At 35.0% G+C, this 24,118-nt stretch overlaps 1 protein-coding gene and 1 long non-coding RNA gene across 3 annotated transcripts in view; one reads left to right on the top strand and one right to left on the bottom strand.

Moving 5' to 3' along the window:
• Positions 1 to 3,601: 3,601 nt before the first annotated feature.
• GOPC (golgi associated PDZ and coiled-coil motif containing) overlaps positions 3,602 to 24,118 on the bottom strand; it is a 41,704-nt gene continuing 21,187 nt past the window's right edge. The window contains exons 2-9 of one of the 2 annotated variants that reach the window (XM_023219014.2): positions 23,490 to 23,654; positions 21,692 to 21,715; positions 18,662 to 18,837; positions 16,953 to 17,118; positions 14,332 to 14,427; positions 13,071 to 13,235; positions 10,370 to 10,550; positions 3,602 to 6,716 (exon numbers count right to left, since the gene is read on the bottom strand). In XM_023219014.2, coding sequence (XP_023074782.1) covers positions 6,586 to 6,716; positions 10,370 to 10,550; positions 13,071 to 13,235; positions 14,332 to 14,427; positions 16,953 to 17,118; positions 18,662 to 18,837; positions 21,692 to 21,715; positions 23,490 to 23,654 — 1,104 coding nt within the window. In that variant the 3' untranslated portion in view covers positions 3,602 to 6,585. The remainder of the gene's footprint in view (positions 6,717 to 10,369; positions 10,551 to 13,070; positions 13,236 to 14,331; positions 14,428 to 16,952; positions 17,119 to 18,661; positions 18,838 to 21,691; positions 21,716 to 23,489; positions 23,655 to 24,118) is intronic. The other variant, XM_023219015.2, reaches the window with a different exon arrangement.
• LOC111547296 lies at positions 14,683 to 23,688 on the top strand. Its single transcript, XR_002733082.2, has 2 exons — positions 14,683 to 14,779; positions 22,956 to 23,688. It is a non-coding gene; the product is annotated as an uncharacterized LOC111547296 (long non-coding RNA).

The raw sequence follows: 24,118 nt of genomic DNA, 5'->3' as shown, positions 1-24,118 counted from the left end.
TGATGGACACTTAGTTTGATTCCGTACATATCTTTGCTACTGTGAATAGTGCTGTCATAAACATATGAGTGCCAGTATCTTTTCAATATAATTTCTTTCTTTCTTTTGATATATGCCCAGTAGTGGGATTGCTGGATCACATGGTAGCTCTATTTTTAGTTCTTTGAGAAATCTCTATACTGTTTTCCATAAAGGTTGTACTAATTTACATTCCCACCAACAGTGTCAGTGCTCCCTTTACTCTGTAGCCTCCCCAACATCTGTTTCTTGACTTTTTAATAATGGCCATTCTGACTGGTGTAAGATGGTGTCTCATTGTGGTTTTAATTTGGATTTCTCTGATTAGTGATGTTGAACTTTTTTTTTCATGTTTATCATCCACTTGTATGTTTTCTTTTGAAAAATGTCTGTTCTTTTGCTCACTTTTTATCCTCCTACTTAGACACCAGAGGTGTTTCTTTTACAACCAAATGCCCTCTTAAAACTTTAAATCAAGCTTGTTGTTCAAATCTTCCCTCTTTCCTAATTTCCCTGAGAGTGTTGTTGCAATCTCCCACTATGATGGTAGATTCAACATTGTAGTAAATTGATTAAGAAATTAAGTAACCTTTATCCCTAATGATTTTTTTTCTTCAAGTCTGTTTTTAAAAAATATTAATGTAACTGTATCCATGTTCTTTTGGAGAAAATATGCCCAGTGTATATTTTTTCTCCTATCACTTTCAAATTTTTTATGTCCTTATGTTTTAGTATGTTTCTTTTAAACAATATATTGCTGGATTTTTCCCAATTTTGTTTTCCAGTTTCAGTTCTTTCTTTTAATGAGTTTAGACACTGATCAAGCACTCTCAAGATTCAATTCTAGACTGGACATGGTGGCTCCTGCCTGTCATCCCAGCACTTTGGGAGGCAGGTGGATCACCTGAGGTCAGGAGGTTCAAGACCAGCCTAGCCAACATGGTGATACCCCGTCTCTACTAAAAATACAAAAATTAGCAGGCACCTGTAATCCCAGCTACTTGTGAGGCTGAGGCAGAAGAATCACTTGAACCCAGGAGGCAGAAGTTGCAGTGAGCCAAGATTGCGCCATTGCACTCCAGTCTGGGCGACAAGAGTGAAACTCCATCTCAATATATATATATATATATATATATAAAATAAAAAATTCAATTCTAGGAGTACTCCTTTGACTTTTGCCAGCATATGCTAGATAATTCTTACACTTTTTGTGTAGTTTCTTTTCTCCTTTATCAGGCCCAGCACGTCTCCCATCCAGGCTTTATTAGGATTTAGCCCTAGTTACAGTCCTGGCAGCAGACTAGGTAGGGGCAGGTATTGCCTTGGGGAAGTGGTTAGTAGCAGCCTCTGTAACATCTTGGAGCACAGACAAGGTACAAGGCCTTACTGGAGAAGCGTGGGCTACTTCTTAAGACCAGACAGTCCAGTAGAGACTGCAAAGTCTCTCAGGTGCATCCATCCAGATCTCCCCATGGTTCTAGGTTTTCCTCACCAGGGCCTTGACTTTCACAAAATAAAAGGGGTTTGGCTGAACATCCAAGTATCTGAAACTCAGCAACTCTAACACTTTCGCATTCAGCCTGAAGCTCAGCTGTTTCAATCCCTCCATCGTAGGAGGTAAGGCCTCTTTGGGAGCTGCCCCACCCCGTTTCTGTAGGTCATCAATACAGTCCTGCTGTAACCAGCCAACTCTGCTATTCTTGTAGATGTTGTTCTTCCCCATATTTTTTAAATGTCTGCATCATCGACCCTCCTGGAGAGTTCCCCTCTCCATAAGCTACTATCTGGGTCCAGAATCTCTAAAACTGCCCCCTAAATTGAGTGAGTTGCTAGGACTCATCCGATAAAGCATAGTTTTATTCACAATTATGATTTATTACAGAGAACACAAAGCAAAATGAGGAACGGGAAAAGGCATATAAGCAAAGTCCCAAGAAAATCAGGTACAAGCTCCAAGATTCATCTCCCAATGGAGTCACACAGGACACGCTTAATTCCTCTGGCAGTAACGTGTAACAATACATCAAGTGTTGTCCACCTAGGAAGCTTGCCTGACTGAACCTAGGAGTCAAGGTTTTAGGGGAGTCAGTCATGTAGGTACCCTCTGCCTAGCATGTACCAAAATTCTAGATTCCCAGAGGAAAGTAAGTGTTCAACAAAAATCCTATTGTTTGTACAAACATTTCAGGCACAGTAAACCACACTTACCAGCGAGGGGATGGTGGGAATACTCCCGATATCCAAGTTGCTGGACGCTGGCCAAGGTCCAACCTTGCAAGCAGACCTAAACACAACAAGTTCAGGCCTGTTCTGTTAACTCGTTTCTGCACACCATTTGTGCGATAGCCACTGAGCCATGATTTTGTGTCAAGGACTAGATAAACTGTACTTACCAACCAGATGTCATTGTCTTTGCCCTTTGGGTGGGTTCCTAATGCCCATCTTGTTACCTGTTTCCTCAGATCTCACTCACGGTCACTTGTGTTAGTCTAGGCTAAGAAGCAGACGCCAACACCAAAAAGGGATCTGCTGTGCAACAGATTTATTAAGGGCAATGCCAGTGAGGAAAAACAGGTAGGTAGGGAGCTGGGGTTGAGGGGAGGCTGGAAGGCAGTGAGACCACAATGGAGGTAACACCCAAGGTGAACGAGAGGAGGAAGGAAGGTTGGGTGACAGCAACTTGGACTACAACGTAATCCTAAGGGAGTTTGGCAAGACCATCATGGAGTGCTCAGCTAAAGTTGAGGAGTCATCATATAATATCCCTGTCATAATCAGTCATTGACTGGCAGCAGCGTGGAGAAGCATAGCCTCACCACGTACACAGGGATGAATTTCAGACCACAGTAGCTGGGCTTTCAGTAAGCTACGCTCCCTCCTGCACGAGAACTGACAGACGCATTCTCGTGACTGCCGCCATGGTGGTTATAACTCTCAAAACACACCTGAAAAAGGTTCACTATTAAACAAATATTCAGCACCAACAGCGCATGGTAATTTGCAATACTTTTAAAGTTTTTTTTTTTTTTTTAACATTACAGTTATAAAACCACCTAAAACACTGATTAACAATGAAAATGCAAGTTCTCTTTAAAATTTCATAAACTGACCAAAAAATTCATAAATTGACCAATAGCCTATGGGATTGTATTCTGGGGAAAAGGCATCTTTTCAAATCACTTGGCGAATCGGGAGCTTAAATCAACACACAGAAAGCATATACGTATTAGCACTGAATCAAGATTAGTCAGTGACAAAAATGTATTTCTAATGTTCATAACATTTCTAAACGTTTATAACTCAAGTAATTCATTTACAAGTATTTTCCAAAAATTATTTTACATATAACTTAGGAACTTCTAAATTATATATACTTAGATGTCAAAATGGAAGGATATCCTTTTAAATAGTATCTTAAAAACAGGATTGATTTTCTAACTTTTATCAATGTTTTCCTCAGTATTTATAACACAATATTATAACACAGTATTTATAACACAAAATTAAGCCAAGTCCTTTGCACAGACTTTATGACATGTTGGTACAAATAATAGAAGCTACTATAAATAAATAAGCCAAAATATTTAATGTAGAGGAAACAAAATGTTTATTTAAAAAAATGAGATCAGTATCATTTTAATGTAGAAGATGCCATCTTTATTTACAGGCTAATAAAAAAATATTAAACTCAACTAGATATAATACATTATCATAAATGCGATAGATTTGAGGCCAACCATAAGTGTAAGACTGGATAGATGGAATAGGGATTACATAATTAGGATGTCAAATACTGTGCATCTTACACATGAATCACATGAAACTTTTTTGTTTCTAAACATGAAAACAGAGTAAGTCCACTGTGGTGGGGAAAAAAAAACAGCACCACAGACAAGTTGTGCTAACTTTTGATAGCTGTTGACTTGTAATTATCAAGACTCACAAAATTTTCATCTTTCTCAAATTTATTTTAACAATTGTCTCACTGCCAAAATGTTGCTTTTCCATCAAATTCATAACTGAGGTACTGTAGAAGAGAATTTTAGAGGTTGACTGTAAATATATACACACATACATACAACCCTCACATTCTATTAAAATGTTTTCTCAACCATTCTGTTTGTGTATACATGTGTGTATTTCTCCTTCTGTCCCTTTCTCGATGAAATGGCTTTGCAACAGTTCCCTCCTTGTTTGGTTTTTGTCTTAGAAGTTTCGGGGACATATGAATTTCTTTCCTATAAGTGTGAAAATATTAAAATTGGTTCTCAGTCCTTTGGAACTAATAACTAATTCTTAGTTCATCCCCAAAAACCATATATTCTAAAATGATCTTTTAACTAGTTACTTTCTAACACCTGACAGGAAGCTCACAGCAGCATCTGAGCAATGGTGCTCTCCCATAGGCTTACAAACCACAGTGAAGCAGGAATGAAAAGGAAACTGACCTGTGGAGTTTTAAACTACCTGGAAACTTTTCATTCTATTTATCAGTCCTTAAAAGGAATTTCTATCATAACCATCTCATACAATCCTTCAAATTACACAGTGACCTCATAAAAATTCTAACTTGAGGTTTTAAAAAACAAACCACCTCTTCATACACTTATTCGGTAGTTCTTGAAAATCAAAGGGTTACTTCCTAAGGATTCAGTCATAGCAGATAAAGGATGTTCTCTGAAAAAAATGCCATGGTCATTCCATCCCAGGCTGTGTTTTTAGAAGATAAGAATGACATGGTTCCATGTCACAGCAAAAAGGTTTTCAGGTCTGCTACAACGGACAATTTTTTTGACTAAATAAATACAGTGGCTAAAATTCAGTTTGCAGATCTCATGTCATGCATGGAAGGTACGTGTTTGGCATAGGGGATACATAAGGAAAAAACAAGTTTTTTTTTTTTTCCTTTTAAGAGGCCTACCCTTTCAAGAGCAAACAATAACATGTAACTTGCTTATTCATTTGTACAATTAAATACTAGCTTTTGCTCAGAGGCAAATGCTATAAAGTATTTTAATATCAGTAACAATATATACTATGAAGTGCACTTCTATTACAAATTAACATGGTGATATACAGATGAACACCACCACCCAAAACAAACCATAAATGAGCAACAGTTAAAACATTAAATTTATAAATAGCAAAACCACAAAATAAAGTATATATATTTTATAGATTTACCCTTGAACAAATATATAGTGTATCTGGGAAAGACAAAAAAACATGTGTTTTATCACATAACATCTGAATACCAGAAATTAAGATACTGATAATATTCTAAAAGCCTTGTAGGCTTTCTCCCACTTAATATTCCCTTAACTGTGTATCCTTTAAAACAGTGATATTAGCAAAACTACCACCTCTTTAATGCAATGTTTTGACTTTGCCTAGCAGGTTACAATGGTCTGTAAAACATTCAATCAGAGAGGAAGCACTCCGTGTTTAATCATAGGACAAGAGACCTAACAAATTTATAAACCTGCATGTGAAGAGAGTTTGAGTCAAACATAAACTGACATGAAAACCCAACCAAAACAATTACTGTGTCAAAATGTCTTTATCTCTTCTTGCACACCTTTTAGATGATTGGAAATCATTTACTTAGAAAGAAAACTGCCGTTTGATTTGAATATACTGTGTTTCATGACATAGTAATAAATCTGAACTTTTACTACCAGAAAAATTTATCTTTAAGTGCCAGGACTATCACAAGACAAACTATATGAACAACTCAAAATATATAAAACTGTCTTTTGTGGATCCCAGAAAACAAGCATTTGAGACTTAACATGAATGGGTAAATGCTCCAGTACCTTGCACGCAGATCAGCATAATTGAGAACAGATGTTTTACACTCATCTGCATTTCTTTTAAAAACCCAAAAAAGTAAAATGTTTAGTAACTTTTGAGAATCTATTTCTAGTGCAGCATTGATTGATAAAGGACTGCTTAAAGAAAACTATTTCGTACTGCATTGAATAAAGCTGAAATGCAAACTCATTACAATAAATGATCATTAATAATTGATTTAGATTTCAGGAGGCACAATAAATTTTTTTTAAGTCTAAAAAGCCTTTCTTTCAGTTTCAAAAATTAAGTCAAGCCTATATTTCTACAATTCATTGAGTCAAGTTCTGTCTTCTGAAACACCACGGTTAACATTCTAGAATATAAAATATGAATTCACTTACTCTCTGTAACGGTATTTCTTATAAAATTCCAATTAGCACTGTCCTCCTTCTAAAGGAAAAACAAACCAAATAAAACAGTAGGGTTTCATTTGGTACTTAACAGCCCAGTAATACCCCTTTGGGAACACATGCTTTGGTGCTTACATGTTCAAGAAAATCAAGATTGCTTTACATGCAATAGCTAATCATGGTCTACCACAGAAAACAGTGTGTTTTATGCTTTTAGAATTGTTCACATGAAGCCCTGAGGTACCTGCCTTTCATTTAGGCAACAAACAGCCTCCTCTGATTTTGTAGTCTTTGTCACCATCTTCCCCAGTGCCCCAAATTCAGAATAGTCTGATTAACAATCTTGTCTGGAGATATTGTCAATTTAGTAAGATTTTTTATGATACAGAGTGTGCAGATCGTCTAATTTTGAAGCACTGTCATCTAACGGAGTTTCACTTGCAGTGCCCAGGTCTCCATTTTCATGTGTGTCAGTTACTGCCTTCTTATTAAATCCTGAAAGAAAGGAGAAAAAAAAAGCAGATACTTTCTGGTTTAAAAAGTTAGTTTTGGCCAGGTGTGGTGGCTCATGCCTGTAATCCCAGCAATTTGAGAGGCCAAGGTGGGTAGATAACCTGAGGTTAGGGGTTGAGACCAGCCTGGCCAACGTGGTGAAACCCTGACTCTACTAAAAATACAAAAATTAGCCGGGTATGGTGGCACATGCCTGTAATCCCAGCTATCTGGGAGACTGAGGCGGGAGAATCACTTGAAGCCAGGAAGTGGAGGTTGCAGTGAGCTGAGATTGCACCACTGCACTCCAGCCTGGGCGACAGAGTGAAATTAAAAAAAAAAAAATTCATTCTATTTATCAATCCTTAAAAGGAATTTATATCATAACCATCTCATACAATCCTTCAAATTACACAGCGACCTCATAAAAATTCCAACTTGAGGTTTTAAAAAACAAACCACCTCTTCATACAATTATTCGGTAGTTCTTGAAAATCAAAGGGTTATTTCCTAAGGATTCAGTCTCAATTAAAAAAAAAAAAGTTAGTTGTATAATTTCATTGCATGAAAAACAAAGGAATGCCCACTGTAATTAACAGTAGTATCTAAGGCAAAAATAATGCCTTATATTAATCAAATCAGCAATTCCTAACAGGAATTCTTCCTTCTTCCCCCTTATGGCAGGTATCAGATACTGTACAGATTTAAAAATACCATATTAGGCTTATCTAAAAATTGTATTAAGTTTCCTATCAAGTTTTCTTTTCCTTTTTTTCTTTTTTGAGACAGGGTCTCACTCTATTGCCCAGGCTGGATTGCAGAGCTGCCTTGACCTCCTGGGCTCAAGCGATCCTCCCACCTCAGCTTCCTTAGTAGCTGGGGCTACAAGCATGTGCCACCATGTCCAGCTATATTTTAAAAAAGTTTTTGAAGAGACAGGGTTCACTATGTTGCCCAGGTTGGTAACTCCTGGCCTCAAGCGATCCTCCTGCCTTGGCCTCCCAAAGTGCGAGGGTTACAGGCATGAGCTACCATTCCTAGCCCCTATCAAGTTGTCTATAAGACTTAGAAGTAATACATATAATTGTAAAATTCAGTCAATTCTACTTATATAAATATCTACTGAACTGTGAATTATATTTTTATTTTACATTGTTACTTTCGTATTACATTAACTTCACTTAACTGAGACATATACTAGTTAATTGCTTAAAATGTAATTTGTTGGCAAGATGATGTCTAGCTAAGATTTAAAACGAATCCTGGTCATCTATAAAATAAATACTAGGCTTATAAATAAATAAGTGTTGACTATATCACCTATTTATTGAGCTATAAAGTATAGACATGTGTGAAACAATAACCAATAGATACAGTTTTTAAGTAAGTCAGTTAAATGTGATACATACACACAAATTTTTAGGTATCTGAGTCACATTTTAAGTTTCTGCAATTTGCATAAGTGACAGAGAAGCCTTTAGCCTCAGTTACAAAAAAAAGAAGAGACAAGCCTTCTAATCCTGACAGAAAACAACAAAAAGGGTGAAACACAATGAAACCATCTGGAGAGCAGCCCAACAGTTTAAGTCTTTGACATATTGCCACAATAGTTTTGTTCAAGATGCACAGTGAAAACAATAACTGCTACTGCTATCTTTGTGCAGACGGTTTACAACACACAACTTTATCAGAAGTGTAACAGTTTATCAGTTCACCATAAAACTCCATGCCAGGAGTTCAACATTTTTGTCTCAGGAGGTCTTTATACTAAGCACTGAGGACTCCAAGAAGCTTCTGTTTATGTGGATTACAGTTACTGATGTTTCCCATATTACTCAGTAAAACTGAAAAATCTAAAAAAAATTCATGTATTTGTTAAAAATGACAATAATAAATCCAGAATGTTAATATAAATAACCTTTGTCTAATGACAAATAACAATATGTTCCAAACAAAAAAAAAATCTAGTTAGAAGAGTAGCATTATTTTACAGTTTTACAAATCTCTTCAATGGCTTTATAGATGATAGCTGTATTCTCATATATCCGCTTCCATTCAATCTGTTACAAATATATGAAGAAAGTTCAACCTCACACAGATATGTAGTTGCGAAATGGAAGAGTATTTTAATAGCCTTTTCAGATAACTGTCAGTATTGCTCTCTGATATTATACAAAATTTGACAATGTGGAATTTGAAACCTTATCAGTGAACTTTTCACACTCTGTTATATTAAAATCCATTTGCCTATCTTGCATTCTGAATGGATCTTTTGCCCATGCAAAATTTTATAATATCATTTACTGGTGATTTGAAAATATTGGACCATGAAGCTATGTAGCAATTCCAAAAGTTGACAAACTTCACTTTACTGTACCAAAAAATCACATTCATTATCATCATCATCAATCTCATCAGAAAAGCTCTTAAGTGTTAGGAAGCTGCAAAGCTCATGGCGATCAATGCATGTTTTACAAAGTTCTAACTTTTACTTGAGAGCTCACATTTTATCATTGGCAATAAATATTATCAGTTGTCTTTCTTGAAATGATGGACTTTGTTCATTTTTAAGAAAATGGCTTCCAAATCATCCGAAAAGTCATACTTTTTAAGTCATTCTTTCAAGTAAAAATTGTCTTCCATGAAGAAAAATGGCTAGTTCAGTCACTTATGTACTTTCCCTTGAGAAGAGCATCTTTGTTCAGTATGCAGAGTAAGTGCTGTATGCATACTTCCCATCTCATCACAAAGAATATTAAAAAGACATGTACTCAAAGGTCAATATTTAAAAATTAACTGTTATTGCCATTTCATCAAAGGTATTTTTAAGCAAAATTGGTATCTTCTTCTTCTTCTTTTACTATGAATGGATGGCAAGGAAGAAAACAAAGATTACTAGTACAGTTACTAGTATTAGCAACACTGCCTTGATTAGTGCTAAGGCAGTTTTACCTCAATTGCTTTTGCACCAACCCAATACCATCATTGCAAATATCAACACAGCAAAAAAAGACAAATGATGTCTTAGTATTATTACGAAATGCTTTGACCTCATGAACTCTGCTAAAATATCTCAGAGACCCTCAGAGATCCATAGATCACAATGTCAGGACCACTGCTCTATGTAAAAGGAAGTGCTAGAGTTTTTCCTTAAAATATGTGTAAATGATAGCAAAGGAACTAAACCAAACATCCCGAAGATAATATAAGTTGATTCTAATAGCAATCATAAGACGACAGTATACTTCATACTTATTCATAATTAGCTTAAAATTCATTGTATTATGAGAGACGAAATTTGCATCAAGACAGAGAGACAAAAGACAGATCTACTCAAAATAGTATGTTGGTATTTGTTTCAGAGTCTAGAAAAAATTTTATTTATTTTTCAAGGATCACTTGCAGTAGAGTAACTGGTAATGTACTTGTCTTAACAGTCCAAGATGAATATAGAAGAACATATGTGGTAAATAAACTGTTCGCATAATGTACAATAAAACAATAAACAAGGGAAAGCTCTTCATTCCTTTGATTTCCTCACAGTTAAAACAGTTTTACTGAAGAAATTCCGAGGCCTTCACATTTTTCAACATTTAAACATTTAATAATAGTTTAATAATAATGAATATGTTAATAATTTTTAGAGTGATTTTTACCTTGTAATACTTTGATTTCCCCACTTGTGTCTTTGCAACTAGCACCAGGGTTACCACCTCCTTCTAACTCATCAAGGTACAAACGGTAACGATGTCCACTCTCATCTTCATACTCTACGTTTTCATCATCAGAATCTACTTCAGGAGCCACATAAACTACTTCAAATTCAATCTCTCCTCTCTAAAACAGGAAATGAAAATGAGAAAGTCAAGTTATTGTAATTGTAATTTTAAAAGGATTTCCAGGTTCTTTGTGGGAAGGCTTAGGGGTGCAGAGATCTAAGAGACAGCTCATTTCCAGAAAACAAATAATAAAGTTCTAGAATCTAAACAGGTAGTGAGGCCATCATGTCTAGATCAGCCTCATGAATCCTCTCTATAGTTCCGTTAAACATTATAGTAGCTCTTTCTACTGACCATAATCTTTTTGCTAATAGATCTAAAATTTGAAAGGATGCTTAATTATTAAATTTATAGAATTCTAGAACAAGGATTCAAAATTATTTGCTATTTTGTACTGCACACAGCAATTCAGCAAATACATCTAAATAGTCAGATATTAAATAAGGATATCATACAAAACTTTCCTTAACTAATGCAAGAAACCCCTACAAAATGATTTTATACACTGCCATAAGGACATCATACAAACCTTTCCTTAACTAATTCAAGAAACTCCTACAAAATGATTTTTTGTTTCTTATTCAATAGGTCTTGAATAAGAACTTACACTGAGTACCAGACACAGACATAGTGTTAATCAAGGTATTCTGTCTCATGCTAGTGGTAATTACTATATATGTTTACTATAAATTATAGCTTTCAATCCTCAGAATAATCGTATTATAGTGTCTTTTACATGAACGAGAAACCTGAGTGAGTCCTGGAGAAAGGAGATAACTTTCCCTACATAATGAACAAGAATAAAGAAAAATAAAAGTTTGACTCTGAAGTCCTTGATCTTTATATTATGCTAGATTAACTTTGTAATAGTTGTACTGCCACTCTTTAACAATGACACATTCAAGTAAAAAGTTACAGATCACGCCAGGCACGGTGGCTTACATCTGTAATCCCAGCACTTTGGGAGGCTGAGGCAGGTGGATCACTTGAGCTCAGGAATTCGAGACCAGCCTGGGCAACATGGCAAAACCCATCTCTACCAAAAAAAAAAAAAAAAAAAAATAGCTGGCCATGGTGGTGTGCACCTGTAGTCTTAGCTACTTGGGGGGCTGAGGTTGGAGGATCTGTTTGAGCCTGGGAGATTGAGGCTGCAGTGATCCACGATTGTGCCACTGCACTCCAGCCTGGATGACAGAGTGAGACCCTGGCTCCAAAAAAAAAAAAAAAAAAAAAAAAACAAGAAAAAAAGAAAAACAAAATTCCAAGTTATAATTGTCATTTAATAAGAGACTCCAACTCCAACCACTACATACAAGTGTGGTGTTGGCAACTCTGAAAATTATGGTTTGCCTTTGCTCAAAAGAAAACATGCCATTTTTGACTGCTACTCACTAAGTTAGTTGTGTTGGTGCTCTTCTTTCCAAGTAGTTTAAGGTTATACATCAGAATTTTAATATGTGCTTAGTTAACATTTTCTTAAAACTTATGACTGCCCATTGGTAGCTCCTTCACCAGTTATCCCACTCTTTTACTACTGGATGACAGTCAAGATGGGTTGATAAAACACTAACTTAAGAGAATAGCATAGCATTCTTAGATCTCTCTTGTCAGATAATGCTTTAAAAATACCATTTTGCAGAAAGAGACAGATGATGTAGTGGTCTTCAGTAAAGTTTTAAATGACAGAATTAGATCTGTGAGTAGCTGTCATGGAGACACAGATTTCAGGCTTAATATGAGAAAAAGCTTTCTAAAAATCAGTACTGTATAACAATGGAACGGACTGGTTGATATCAGCAAGTCTTCCTTTTAATATAATTATTGAAGTAGTGATGTTGCAAAGATGTATGCATCATATAGAATTGAACCAATGAACTATATTCACTTTTGACTCTGAGATTCAATTCTACAGACGCATACCACACTGATAATCCAAGAAACATCTCAATGCACTACCAATGCCTCTAATTCCCTCAACTCTATTCTTGAAAGAAACAAAATAAAACAACATTTTAAGTACAACTGTATGACAAATATGACTCCTGAATATGAATCTCAAGTCTCTAATTTATTTGCTCGGCAACTTTGAGTAAATCCTTTCATCTCTAAGAACTTTAGTTTACTCATTTTAAGAGTTTTGGGCTAGATAGTTTCTATGTGTGATTTCAATTTTAATATTCTAATCTGCTTCTAGCACTGTCTTTTCTGTAATACCTTATATATAGTGTTTTAGGCATTAAGGATGTTGTTTTTTCAGTCTCAGGTCCTGTTCTGAGTACTTTACATGTATTAACATACTTAATCCTCACAGCTTTCTTTTAATCCCTTCCACGCAGGTGAGGACACTGAGGGACAGAGGACTTAAGCAACTTGCTCAAAGTTATGAAGTAAACAAAATGGAATGGTCCATTTTCAGTAAATTTGACTGAATGTCATCTACAAAAGCATTAAATCAAAGGAAACAAGATCTATGTATAAACACTTTACTACTGTAGAAACTCTGTAGGTAAGTATACAGTGTTCAATAGATTCATAACCAATTGAAAGATACAGTTCTAATTATATGAAGGGAATTTACCTGCTGAGAAAGAATGGTTACAGCTTCTTTATGCTTTGTGTCCCTTAGGTTAACTCCATTGACTGCCAAAATAGCATCCCCAACGTGCAGCCCTCCACATCTATCAGCAGGTTGACCCGGATGGATCTCAGAGATGAGGATTGGAACACCATGTTCTTTCCCACCCTAACAACAACAACAAAGGGCAGTAAATTATTCTTTGTAAAGTACAGTTACCGATTAATCTAGAGATAAAATATTTTCTTAAAAATATCTTTCATTAAGCACCTATGCTGTCTCTATAAATGCTGGGTAAAATTTTATTTGCTACTTAAGTAATGGTAAAAATTATCAAAGAATATTGAACAGTAAACTGGCTAAATTCTTAAATTAAAAAACGTATGTGTTAGTACTCCATAGCACCATTCCATTTTATCAAGTCTAAATCACTACAAATGACAAGACCAATTATTTTAGGTGCCACAATTTCACAGAAGTTAAAATATGAAAATATATGCAATGTAGAATTGAAAAAATGCAGTATTTGGTACCTATCACTCTCTAGCTTGTATCATTGTTGTGTGTGTGTGGTTGTATGTGTATGTATGTGTGTGTGTGTGTGTCTTATTTGTACTGCTAAAATGTATACTCTTTGAAGGCAGCATATTAAAAAAAATAAGTATTCAAGAAATACAGATTAGATGAGCTTTTTATTATAAGAAACATTTCTACATTAAGAAATACTAAAAAAACAAATGAACTTGCTCAGTGCCTAAGTATTACCAAATGAAAATTAAAGCCATCTTGTTCATTAAAGCACTGAGACTACAACAAAATGACTCCTAAAGGCATCGAATTTAAAAAAAGAATATATAATATATGGACCCCAGAGCCAGTGAAATCTGACAGCTAATAAATGAGACAAGAGAAAGATATACATACTTGGAGACAGAACAATACAATCTGAAGCCATTTAACCTATACGAAAACAACCATATCTATTCCCAAGGGCTCCTAGAGGCATCACACTGTATGGCACAGAACTATTAAGTGAGTCATAATAAAAATGTTAAACTGACTAAAGGTATACTTAATAGCTGCTAGGAAGATTTATTTCTTAAAAAAATGTTTACACAAAGGCAAACATTTATCCCCATGGGGATACATTTTAGTTATTTTAAAAAATATATCCAGAATATTCTGTTCCCCAGTGATGTCCAACAAAGGAATATGATTATACTAGATAACTGTAGAAAAGGAGAATGGAAGCACTACTTCTTACGGTAATTGAAATGCCAAGGCCTTCGTGATCTTCCTTAAGGAGGAGAACTTTTCTAATTGGACCAACACCTTGGCTTTTCTTTAGGGAATCTTGATCCTAATTGGGAGGAAAAAAGAAGAAAAATTAGTATCATTTAAATAGCATACCAAATAGAGTAAACTCATACTATATAACTTGCTTTTACAAATCTGTATTAACTTCCTGGAATGGATAAACAGTATATGGTTAAGAAAGTAACAGATAAAATGGAAAAATGAAAATAGCTATTCTATTGATGCAAAATGTATAGATGATGTTCTCACATTTCTGCCAATAATGTTTAAAATATTGATACATTTATTTTTAAATTGTAGGACATTATAAAAGAAATTATTTCCAGGAATTAATTGAGGAACAAATATCCTCAAAAAATAAAAGTGACTGTCTATCTTCACTGGATGTCTTTAAGGTATACATTGATTTTTAGCTGAGTTGTAGAGTTGAAAAACAAACTTCTAACTGGACCATTAATTACTTATACATTCCTTGGTGCTCTGGAGTCTACCTCTTAAATAAAGAGCCTTGATCCACTAATGATTCTTTCTCTGGAACCCTTACTCTTTCTGTCTCTACTAAGCTGTTTTCCTACTCAGCAGATAAATGAATTACAAGCCTTTTCCAGTTTTAAAATACTGATCATGTGCAAACGCAAAACAAAACAAAAAAACCTTTCAAACCTTCACTATCTTCCTTAGCAACTATCATCCTGCCCCTTTCCTTAACCTCCACACGAAGTTCATCCTCATCATACCCACTTCCTTGCCACTCAGGTTCAGTCCTCTGAGCTCCATCATTAGTTTTGCCCCTACATGCACAACTGGAATTTTCTTTTCTGTGCTCACTAGTAATCAATATTGTTACACACAATTAACACTTTTTGTCACTACCCTACTTCAAACTTGCAGAAAGTTGATACTGATACTGTTCACCAACCCCTCCTTGAAACCCACTCTTTCCTTTGGCTTTTATTACACTACTTTCCTAGATGTCCTGTATCTGACAGCTCTATCCCAGGCTCCTTCCTTTAGTGATCCTTTTCCTTCTGCCACTCCGTAAGTTTCTACCTTGGCCTCCTATTCTTTTTACTACCTATATACTTTATATATACATATATACTTGGAACTGACTTAATCAGTTCCAAGATTTCAAGTATAATAGATGGACAGTTTCCCTAACATTTCTTCAAATCAGATTTCTCTCCTGAAATCCAGAGTCATATATCCAATTGGATGTATCTTGGACATCCCACTGTCACCTCAAACACTACTTGTCTAAAACTGATCTCATCATCTTTTCCCCAAACCCTTCCTTTTCTTTTATTCCCTTTATCACTGAAGGCCAGATCTCACTCAGTTGCTCAAACTAAAAGTCCAGATTCTTCTTTTTCACTATTTAACCAAAAGCAGTTAGTCACCAATCAAGCCCTTCTGATTCTAATCCTATCAAGTGTGTCCTTCTTCTCAAATGCCACTTCTGTCCTCATCATTTTCTCCTTGGATGACCATAGTATCTTCCTATGTCCTTGACTCCAACTTGATCCTCTTCACTATACCAAAATAACGATTAAAAATTGTAAAGTTTATGAAGTCTGCCATTTTATTTAAAACTTCCATGATTATCAAGTTAAAGTTAAAATTCCTCTATTTAGTATAAAATAATTTCTATAATCCAGCCACTACCTAAAACCCCAACCTCATATTTAGCTAATTTCACAAGCATGCTTTTATCACTCAGACACATCTGATACAAACTACTTTGTCTTCCTCCTAACCGTGTTACTCCATTTGCCAAATCTACTGGACCTAGAAGTTAATGGGGACCACCAGTGTCCTAGAGAAAACAATGGCATAAGTGCTTATCGTTATCCCCACTTCTCTTCCACCAACTCTATGTGCATATCGATTCTTCTTATAAAAATCTTTGCAGAGGCAGCAAACTATTTTACTATGTAACGCCATACATTATCTGGTACTAAGATATGCGAACCCTTGGGAGACATGCTTTCATATATTAAGGTCTATATTATCAAGCAGCTGTTATAATAAAATTCAATAAAGATTTATCCAGATAGAAGCTTTTATACAACGGTGGCTATAGAAGCAGACAACTGGCTACGATCTCAAATTCCATCTTAATCCAAGACCAAATAGGTGTAAATGTTAATTCAGCATCTACATTTGGATTCAGTTATGAAAAGTTCCCTTAAAAACCTACCCCAAAATATTTGCTGAATTATCAAAATGACCACACACCCTAAGCTAAGATTAAAACAAATTTAAGCATGCCCAATCATGATCCAGGAAAAACTGGAAATATGATCCAACATACTAGCAATATGCATTTGCTAACAATGGCTCACTGTCTGCAAAAATATCACTCTCAGAGCATTAGTAAGTCTGTGAAGAACTACTAAAATTTCTATGGGTGTTGAAACTTTATCTACTTTGAATAAGTTGAATCCCATTTTTACTTTTTAAATAAAGGTTTCAAACAATACTAGAATAAAGGAAAGAAGAGAAAGCAATTGTGATTAAAGAAAGAAAGAAGAGGCTGAGTGGGAAGCATCAGCAAAGCAAACATACATGGCCTGGTGGTGCTTGCATTGGTCGTTTCAAGTCATTACGTCCTCTGCAGGCTCTGATCACAGTTTTGTGACGATGCAAATGTATTTCAGCTTCTAACTGGTTCCAAAGCTTATCATGAGCAGGTCCCTTCATATCTCGTCCTAGCAATTGTATTTGTTGGACCCTTCATATTGGGAAAAGAGTACATTGAGTTGATTTTTCATTATGTTCACTATAGTGAGAATTCAGAAAAATTACTGAACATAAGTAGCTTTTGCATGAATCTCAAATTAGTGATAAAACTAATACTCAGGAACTTCTTGATGTCTCTCAGGTATAAAAAAATATGAACACTTTGAAAAGAACAGGTATCTTGAAGGGAAAAACCAGTAAAAAAATTTTTTTTAAAGGAATTAATGTGAACTCTTTTAGTCATATACTGAATTCAAATAAATCCAAAAAACAATTGATGAGATGAATGTCAATCTGTTTTATGTCTTGCATGCAAAGTCACTGAACTCAGATACCATTAAATGTTAGCTTTTAGATGAGATTAACTGTACAAAAATATTTCTTCTAATTAGAGTTTCTTTTCACAAAATGATTATTTTAAATGTGGTTAAAAGTTACTAGAACCAGCCAGGGCAACATGGCAAAACCTTAAAAACAATTAACTAGGCCTGGTGGCATGCCTGTGGTCCCAGTTACTTGGGAGGCTGAGGTGGGAGGATCACTTGAGCCTGAAGGTAGACGTTGCAGTGAGCCAACGCTGCACCACTGCACTCTAACCTGAGTGACAGAGTGACACCCCATCTCACAAAATTAAAAAAAAAAAAGTTACTAGAAAATTTGTACTTCAAGATGATATAGATTATTTTTTTTTGTTCCATGTTTTTAATGTGACATTAAAAGAATATGCACAAAATGATTCAGTACTAATAAGTCACAAGAGTTAATAATTTACTTAATAAATACAAGTAGAATTCTGGGTATGATTATGATTAAATCACTGTCATTAACTAAATACCAACATGTCTTTTTGAAGGGCAAGAAAGACTGGGTTTCAGTGATCATAAAAAGAATTCCTTATGGAAGTTCTGCTATGCACGTGAATATCGGTTGTACTGGTCTCAAGGCACAAAATAGTTGTAAAGTGCTGCTCTATAGAGCTGCTAGCATTTCACAGTAAGATACTATCAGTGTTTGTGTGTGTAAACTAAACATATTTAGTATGGACAAATAGATCTGCGATACATAATGCTGTCAGTATTAATTTAACAACAGTAAGTTAAAACCAACTGTAAAATAATTCTGAGGGAAAAGATTAATGCTGCATTTACCGTAAGAAAAAAGAGTCAGCCAGGTGCAGTAGCTCACGCCTATAATCCCAACACTTTGGGAGGCCAAGACAGATGGATCATGAGGTCAGGAGTTTGAGACTAGCCTGGCCAACATGGTAAAACCTCATCTCTACTAAAAATACAAAAATTAGCTGGCTGTGGTGGCAGGCACCTGTAATCCCAGCTGCTCGGGAGGCTGAGGCAGGAGAATCGCTTGAGCCTAGGAGGCAGAGGTTGCAGTGAGCCGAGATCATGCCACTGCAGTCCAGTCTGGGCAACAGAGCAAGACTCCATCTCAAAAAAATAAAAAAAGAAAAAGAAAGAGTCAACCTCATTAAATATCTAATTTGTCACTTAAGAGTACAATAATATCCATTTTTTACACACCTTCCTGCCAGTTCCTTATCCAAGTACTTGGCAGCTAGTCTCGCCCCATATACTTCAGCCTGGAGAACAGCTATATGTCTACGAAGGGCTTCATTTTCTTTTCTCAACAATTTCACTTCAGCTTCAAGTTGCGCTTCTTTCATTTTTTCTTTTTTGTTTGCCTCAAGCTCTCTTTCCTATGTAATTTTTAAAAGTATATGATTTAATGAAAATAAAAACTCTTTAGCACTAGACCATGTTCTTGAAAATGCACAAAAGCCTACAGTTCAACAATGTATCATCTCTATAAAATGGAACACAAAGATCTGGATCTAGTTCTTTTGAACTAGTACCATAACATCTTGGAACTACTTCTAGATAAAATAATTGCATGCCATGGGTTACCCTGATATGGAGGATAGTAAGAAAAGTAGTCTACTCTAAGCTCATGTTACTACATATTAGTAAAAGTGACTTCAATGGGTAGTTAAATCTGCTATCTACTTCTAAAACTGACTTAGAAAACTAGACTAATATAAAAATAATCATTCTGATGGTTGTTCCCAAACATTTAATTAACTTTAATGCAACAAGTCTATAAAGTAGACTTGTCAGAACTTGCATGCAAAGTTATGCATGTCTGTCTTAAAGTCAGAATCATTCAGTTACAGATACATTTTATAGCTAATTTATCTTAGAGGACCACAAGAAACTTATAACGAATAAACTAGAGGATATACTAGTTTTTTAACAGACATTTTATAGTCATGAAAAACTGCTAGTAACAACTGCATTAAAACATTTACACATTACAAAGTTTCTACAGATTAAGCACATCTATGGAGTGGATTACCACTGAACTTTGTAATCCGGTTCATCTATTTGTCTGTATGTTAAGAGTGAATGCAGAACTTTTTTCTGAGGAGAACACTGGCCTCACTTGCCTCCTATGTTCCTCTTGGTAGATAGTCCATATATGTGAACATAAAGGCATTAGCCAGAGACTTTAACTGCAAGATCTTCACCATCAAATTTTTATCAGAAGTTCATATATGAGAAATAATGTTCCATTTACCTTAAAAGCATAAAGTATAATCTTTCCTACAGATGAAGGGTTGCAAATGTACATGCCTTCAGGATGCAAGTGCAGAAACAGGCAGGTACAAGACAAAATAGAGTGCAAAATGGAAAGTACAAAAAATTCTGCCCAAAGGCAGGCAAATTCAAAATCAAACACACACACAAAACTATATGGCCAAAAAAACCCTTTTGAGAGTTAAGGGCCCCAACAGACATTTTAAGTGTTATTTGTAGATCAAAAAAACCACCTAAACACTGAAAACTTGCATTTATCCTGAGCAGAACTGCTTTTACAGAATCCACAAATCCTATGAAAACATGGTTACATTTGTTCATGATATGTGGAAGACATTATTCCCTATACCATGTCCCTTTTGTGAGGATGTAAATAAAAACCTACCTTAGCACCAGAAAAATTGTTTCTCTTGAGGAAATGATGAATAGTATTGTTTCTATTGTATGCACTGATTATTTTACATAATTATTTCCCTTTTTATTCTGGATATTGAGAAGCTAAGAAATAAATTTAAGCACATTTTCAGTAATTCATGGAATATATTTTGGTACTAATTTAACGTGTCTCCTTTGGTCTACTGTTCTGAACAACATCAAAATAGATATATTTGAATACTAGTCAATAAATACCATAATCCTAAAAAAAAAACTTTACATACACACACACAAACATACACACACATACAAGCTAAAACTAACGACAACTACCAAATGCTAGATATATTTATCACTTCTTTGATTAAAATATTTGTTATATATATGACAAGCATATGAAAGATTAGCAGACTCTTTCAATTTCTGGAAAAAAAGATTAGAACATAATTTCTAGACACTGGCTTTAAAGGACTTGAAAAACTCAATCTAGAATCCTCCTTTTAACATAATTTTGGAATTATTAAAATCTTTATTTCAGAACCTATGTCCTAAAAGGGCAAGTATCTGTTTCAAAAGAAACCAGTTTGGAGATATGAACAAAAATCTTTCTTATGACATTTTAAAGTTGATGCAACTTTTAAAAAAGCATTCCTAGAAGACCAAGATTTCTTTGGCTTATGGGCTAAATAAACTTTACGTTGACGATTACCTACTTTCAATTACTTTAATGAGTTATTTATACTACATTAATGAAACATGGGAGATGTACTAAGCTACCACTGACTGGGGTTTTAATGATTTAAATCCCTAATGAATCTGACAAACAGGCCTCAAATTAACAGAGGTAAGCAAGAATAAGACTAAGAAAACTGAAGTTAACCATTTGCAGATTTCCAGAAAAAAAATTTTTTTGGTTCTTAGTTAACCTGTTTGTTACTAGGTAACACCCAAGATGTTCATTTTACATTTAGATACCAAAGATTGTATCTTCAAAAGAGGTAAAGCCATAAGACAAATTGGAACTTGATTAGGTTGGGGGAATGTGAAAAATATTAAAAATGTATTGTTATTTTCGAAAATAACTTCTGTTAAAGCATTTCAAAATTCGATTGTTTCAAAGGCCACAGGATTATTCTCAAGACTCTTGAAAAGCCGTAACACATGCAGCAGATGAAGAAGAAACCAACATGCACATTCTTTTCTGGAAATAATTTCAAATAGAAACTTAAGGGGGTTAAAAACTAGGCCTGCTTGATATATCTTCAATACCCTGAAGTGGGAAAACCAATGGCTCTTTGAAGTAGAGGTGTGAGCAAGTTACAAGGCTCAAAAATTGTCAAAAATTGACAGGCTCTGCAAATAATGGCTATAAATCACTAACAAAAGAAAAATGTTTAACAACATGCAGTGAGAAAAGAGCAATGGGCCATCCACTGAACTTTTCAGGTACTGGAACATTAAAAAATTGCAATCATTAAAGCTATTTTCAAATACAATGAGTGACAACATATAATATGCAAATAAAACACTAAGAACACTTCAGCGTGACATATTAAAGCAAAACAGAAACAATATACTTACCAGCTCCTCCACAGAGGGGCCAGACTTCAGATATAAGAAAAAAGTTTTATAATTAGAAGAAGATCAAACAAATGATTTTATTTAGTGGTATAATCATTATAAGGAAAAACCCCACATGTTGAATATCATTTGGGTAAAGTTCATTAGAACAAATATATTTGCAATCTATAAACAACAGTAACTGTAATAGCATTAGATTAAAATTTTTTGTTTTATCAAAATTAGTCAGCATAACGAGTACAGTGTTCTTTTCACCATACTCTTTCAAATTCTAATGTTAAAACTTCAAGTAAATTCTTTTCTAGAGAATTTTTAGGTTGTTTCTGAATGTTAATGTCAAATAGCTCGAAGAAGCAGTTATGAGCTTTTATTTCAGTTAAATAAAACCCTTTTAACACAGATTCACAGACTCTGAAAACTTAAGAGTTTAACTTAAAATTATTTTCATGAATTTTAACACATCAGTACTAGGAAGTAATTAACCAAATGAAATTAACTGAAAACAAGTAAAACTTATAAATGTATTACTCTCAGCATATCATCAACATCATTTCATGTCCTGCCTCTGCCAAGCAATAGTTGTCTTATTTATTGCTGTGTTCCAATTAGGAACAAAATATCTGGTATCTCTTACACGCTTAAAACATATGTGGTACACAGTGGCAGGAAAAATGCTTACAATATTATTAAGAGTAAAAGAAAAGAATGTGCTACTGGCTGGTACCCAATTCCATTTTTCACTTCTTCCTTATTTTTTTTTTTTTTTTTTTTTTTTTTTTTTTTTTTTTTGAGACGGAGTCCTGCTCTGACCCCAGGCTGGAGTGCAGTGGCCGGATCTCAGCTCACTGCAAGCTCCACCTCCCGGGTTCATGCCATTCTCCTGCCTCAGCCTCCCGAGTAGCTGGGACTACAGGCGCCCGCCGCTATGCCCGGCTAATTTTTTTTTTTTTTTTTTTGGTATTTTTAGTAGAGATGGTGTTTCACTGTGTTAGCCAGGATGGTCTCGATCTCCTGACCTCGTGATCTGCCCACCTCGGCCTCCCAAAGTGCTGGGATTACAGGCTTGAGCCACCGCGCCCGGCCTACTTCTTCCTTATTAACAGACTCCAGTTTTACTGTAAGTGGCCATATGACCAACAGAAGACTGACATGCAGCTGGGGATGGTCAATGAAATGCTGGCAAAAATTACTGAAAAAGATTTCATAATAAGTCATTTAAGGAAGGCTAACATAACGGAGAAGCATCTTTTTGCCCTTTCCTTAGATTAACCCTTCTTCCTGCCTGAAATGCAGACATGAAGAAATCCTGAGGATGGAAACCATGAGCTAAAAATGGCAGAGCACAGTGACGGAAGCAATCTGTATCTCTAGTATCTGTGGAGCTGCCGTATCAACTCTAGACTGCCGGTCTCAGATTTCATTCCAGAGAAAAATAAGCACTATTCAAGAATAATCCCAAAGTTACTTGGGATTTCTGTTATATGCAGCTGAATTTAATCCAACTGATACAGTAGGGCCAAAAAAAAAAAAAATCTTCTATGTTATAATCACAAATATCTTTTAAACATATTTATACATGTATTTTAAATAGGAAAAATTCTATCAGTTGATTGTTGATATCACTGATTATTTATAGGTGATGAGATTGTAGATTATCATAATGATCATAAACTTTATATTTCTTATATTTTCTAAATTTCCCACAATGAGCACATACATTTTATAATTTAAAAGTCTCATTGAAAATTGTCCTCTCCACCCTGTAAAATACATGCATGTCACTCTCTAAACTACTTACCAATTTTGCCTTAATGGTACCAGAGTCAACACTTTGACCAGTTTTAGCATGAAGCTGAAGCTGAATAGAGTGCAGCTGTAAAAGCTGATCATGTACTTCTTTCTCCAAAACAACTTTCTCTGCTTGGGTTTCTGTCAGTTCAGATTTCAGATCCACCAACTGTGCCTTATAAAGAAAACAATAAAAGAAATTAAGGATGCTTAATTTTCTTTATTTCGACTAATAATTGTTATTCAAGAATGACAACAGAGAGACTACCTTTGAAATAAATACACGAACATTAGAATACTATTATCTAAGATACAAGACATCCATCTAAACTGACAGAAAATCAATAGTGTAAGTCAAGATATTTCAGTAGCAAGAGAAATCTATAAGCTATATCTTCTAATAACACAGAATGCTACTTCCATTTTACTTTCTTTACTTTAAGAAACCTTTTTACTGTTTCACCTTTATCTTCAAAGCTTATGAAAACACAAAACTATGAGGTGGTTCGCCATGTGGTAGAGACAACGTGTGCTGTGGTGGATCACTAACATTAACAGTATTACAGAAGATGCCAGTAAGTGAGTTGTGTTCTGTCTTCAATCCAACGAATACTAGCCCAAATCATCCCAATCATTATC

Source organism: Piliocolobus tephrosceles, chromosome 5 (assembly GCF_002776525.5).
Source record: "Piliocolobus tephrosceles isolate RC106 chromosome 5, ASM277652v3, whole genome shotgun sequence".
NCBI lineage: Eukaryota > Metazoa > Chordata > Mammalia > Primates > Cercopithecidae > Piliocolobus > Piliocolobus tephrosceles.
The sequence above is the reverse complement of the archived record's forward strand: the minus strand, read 5'-3'. Positions and strand labels throughout refer to the sequence as shown.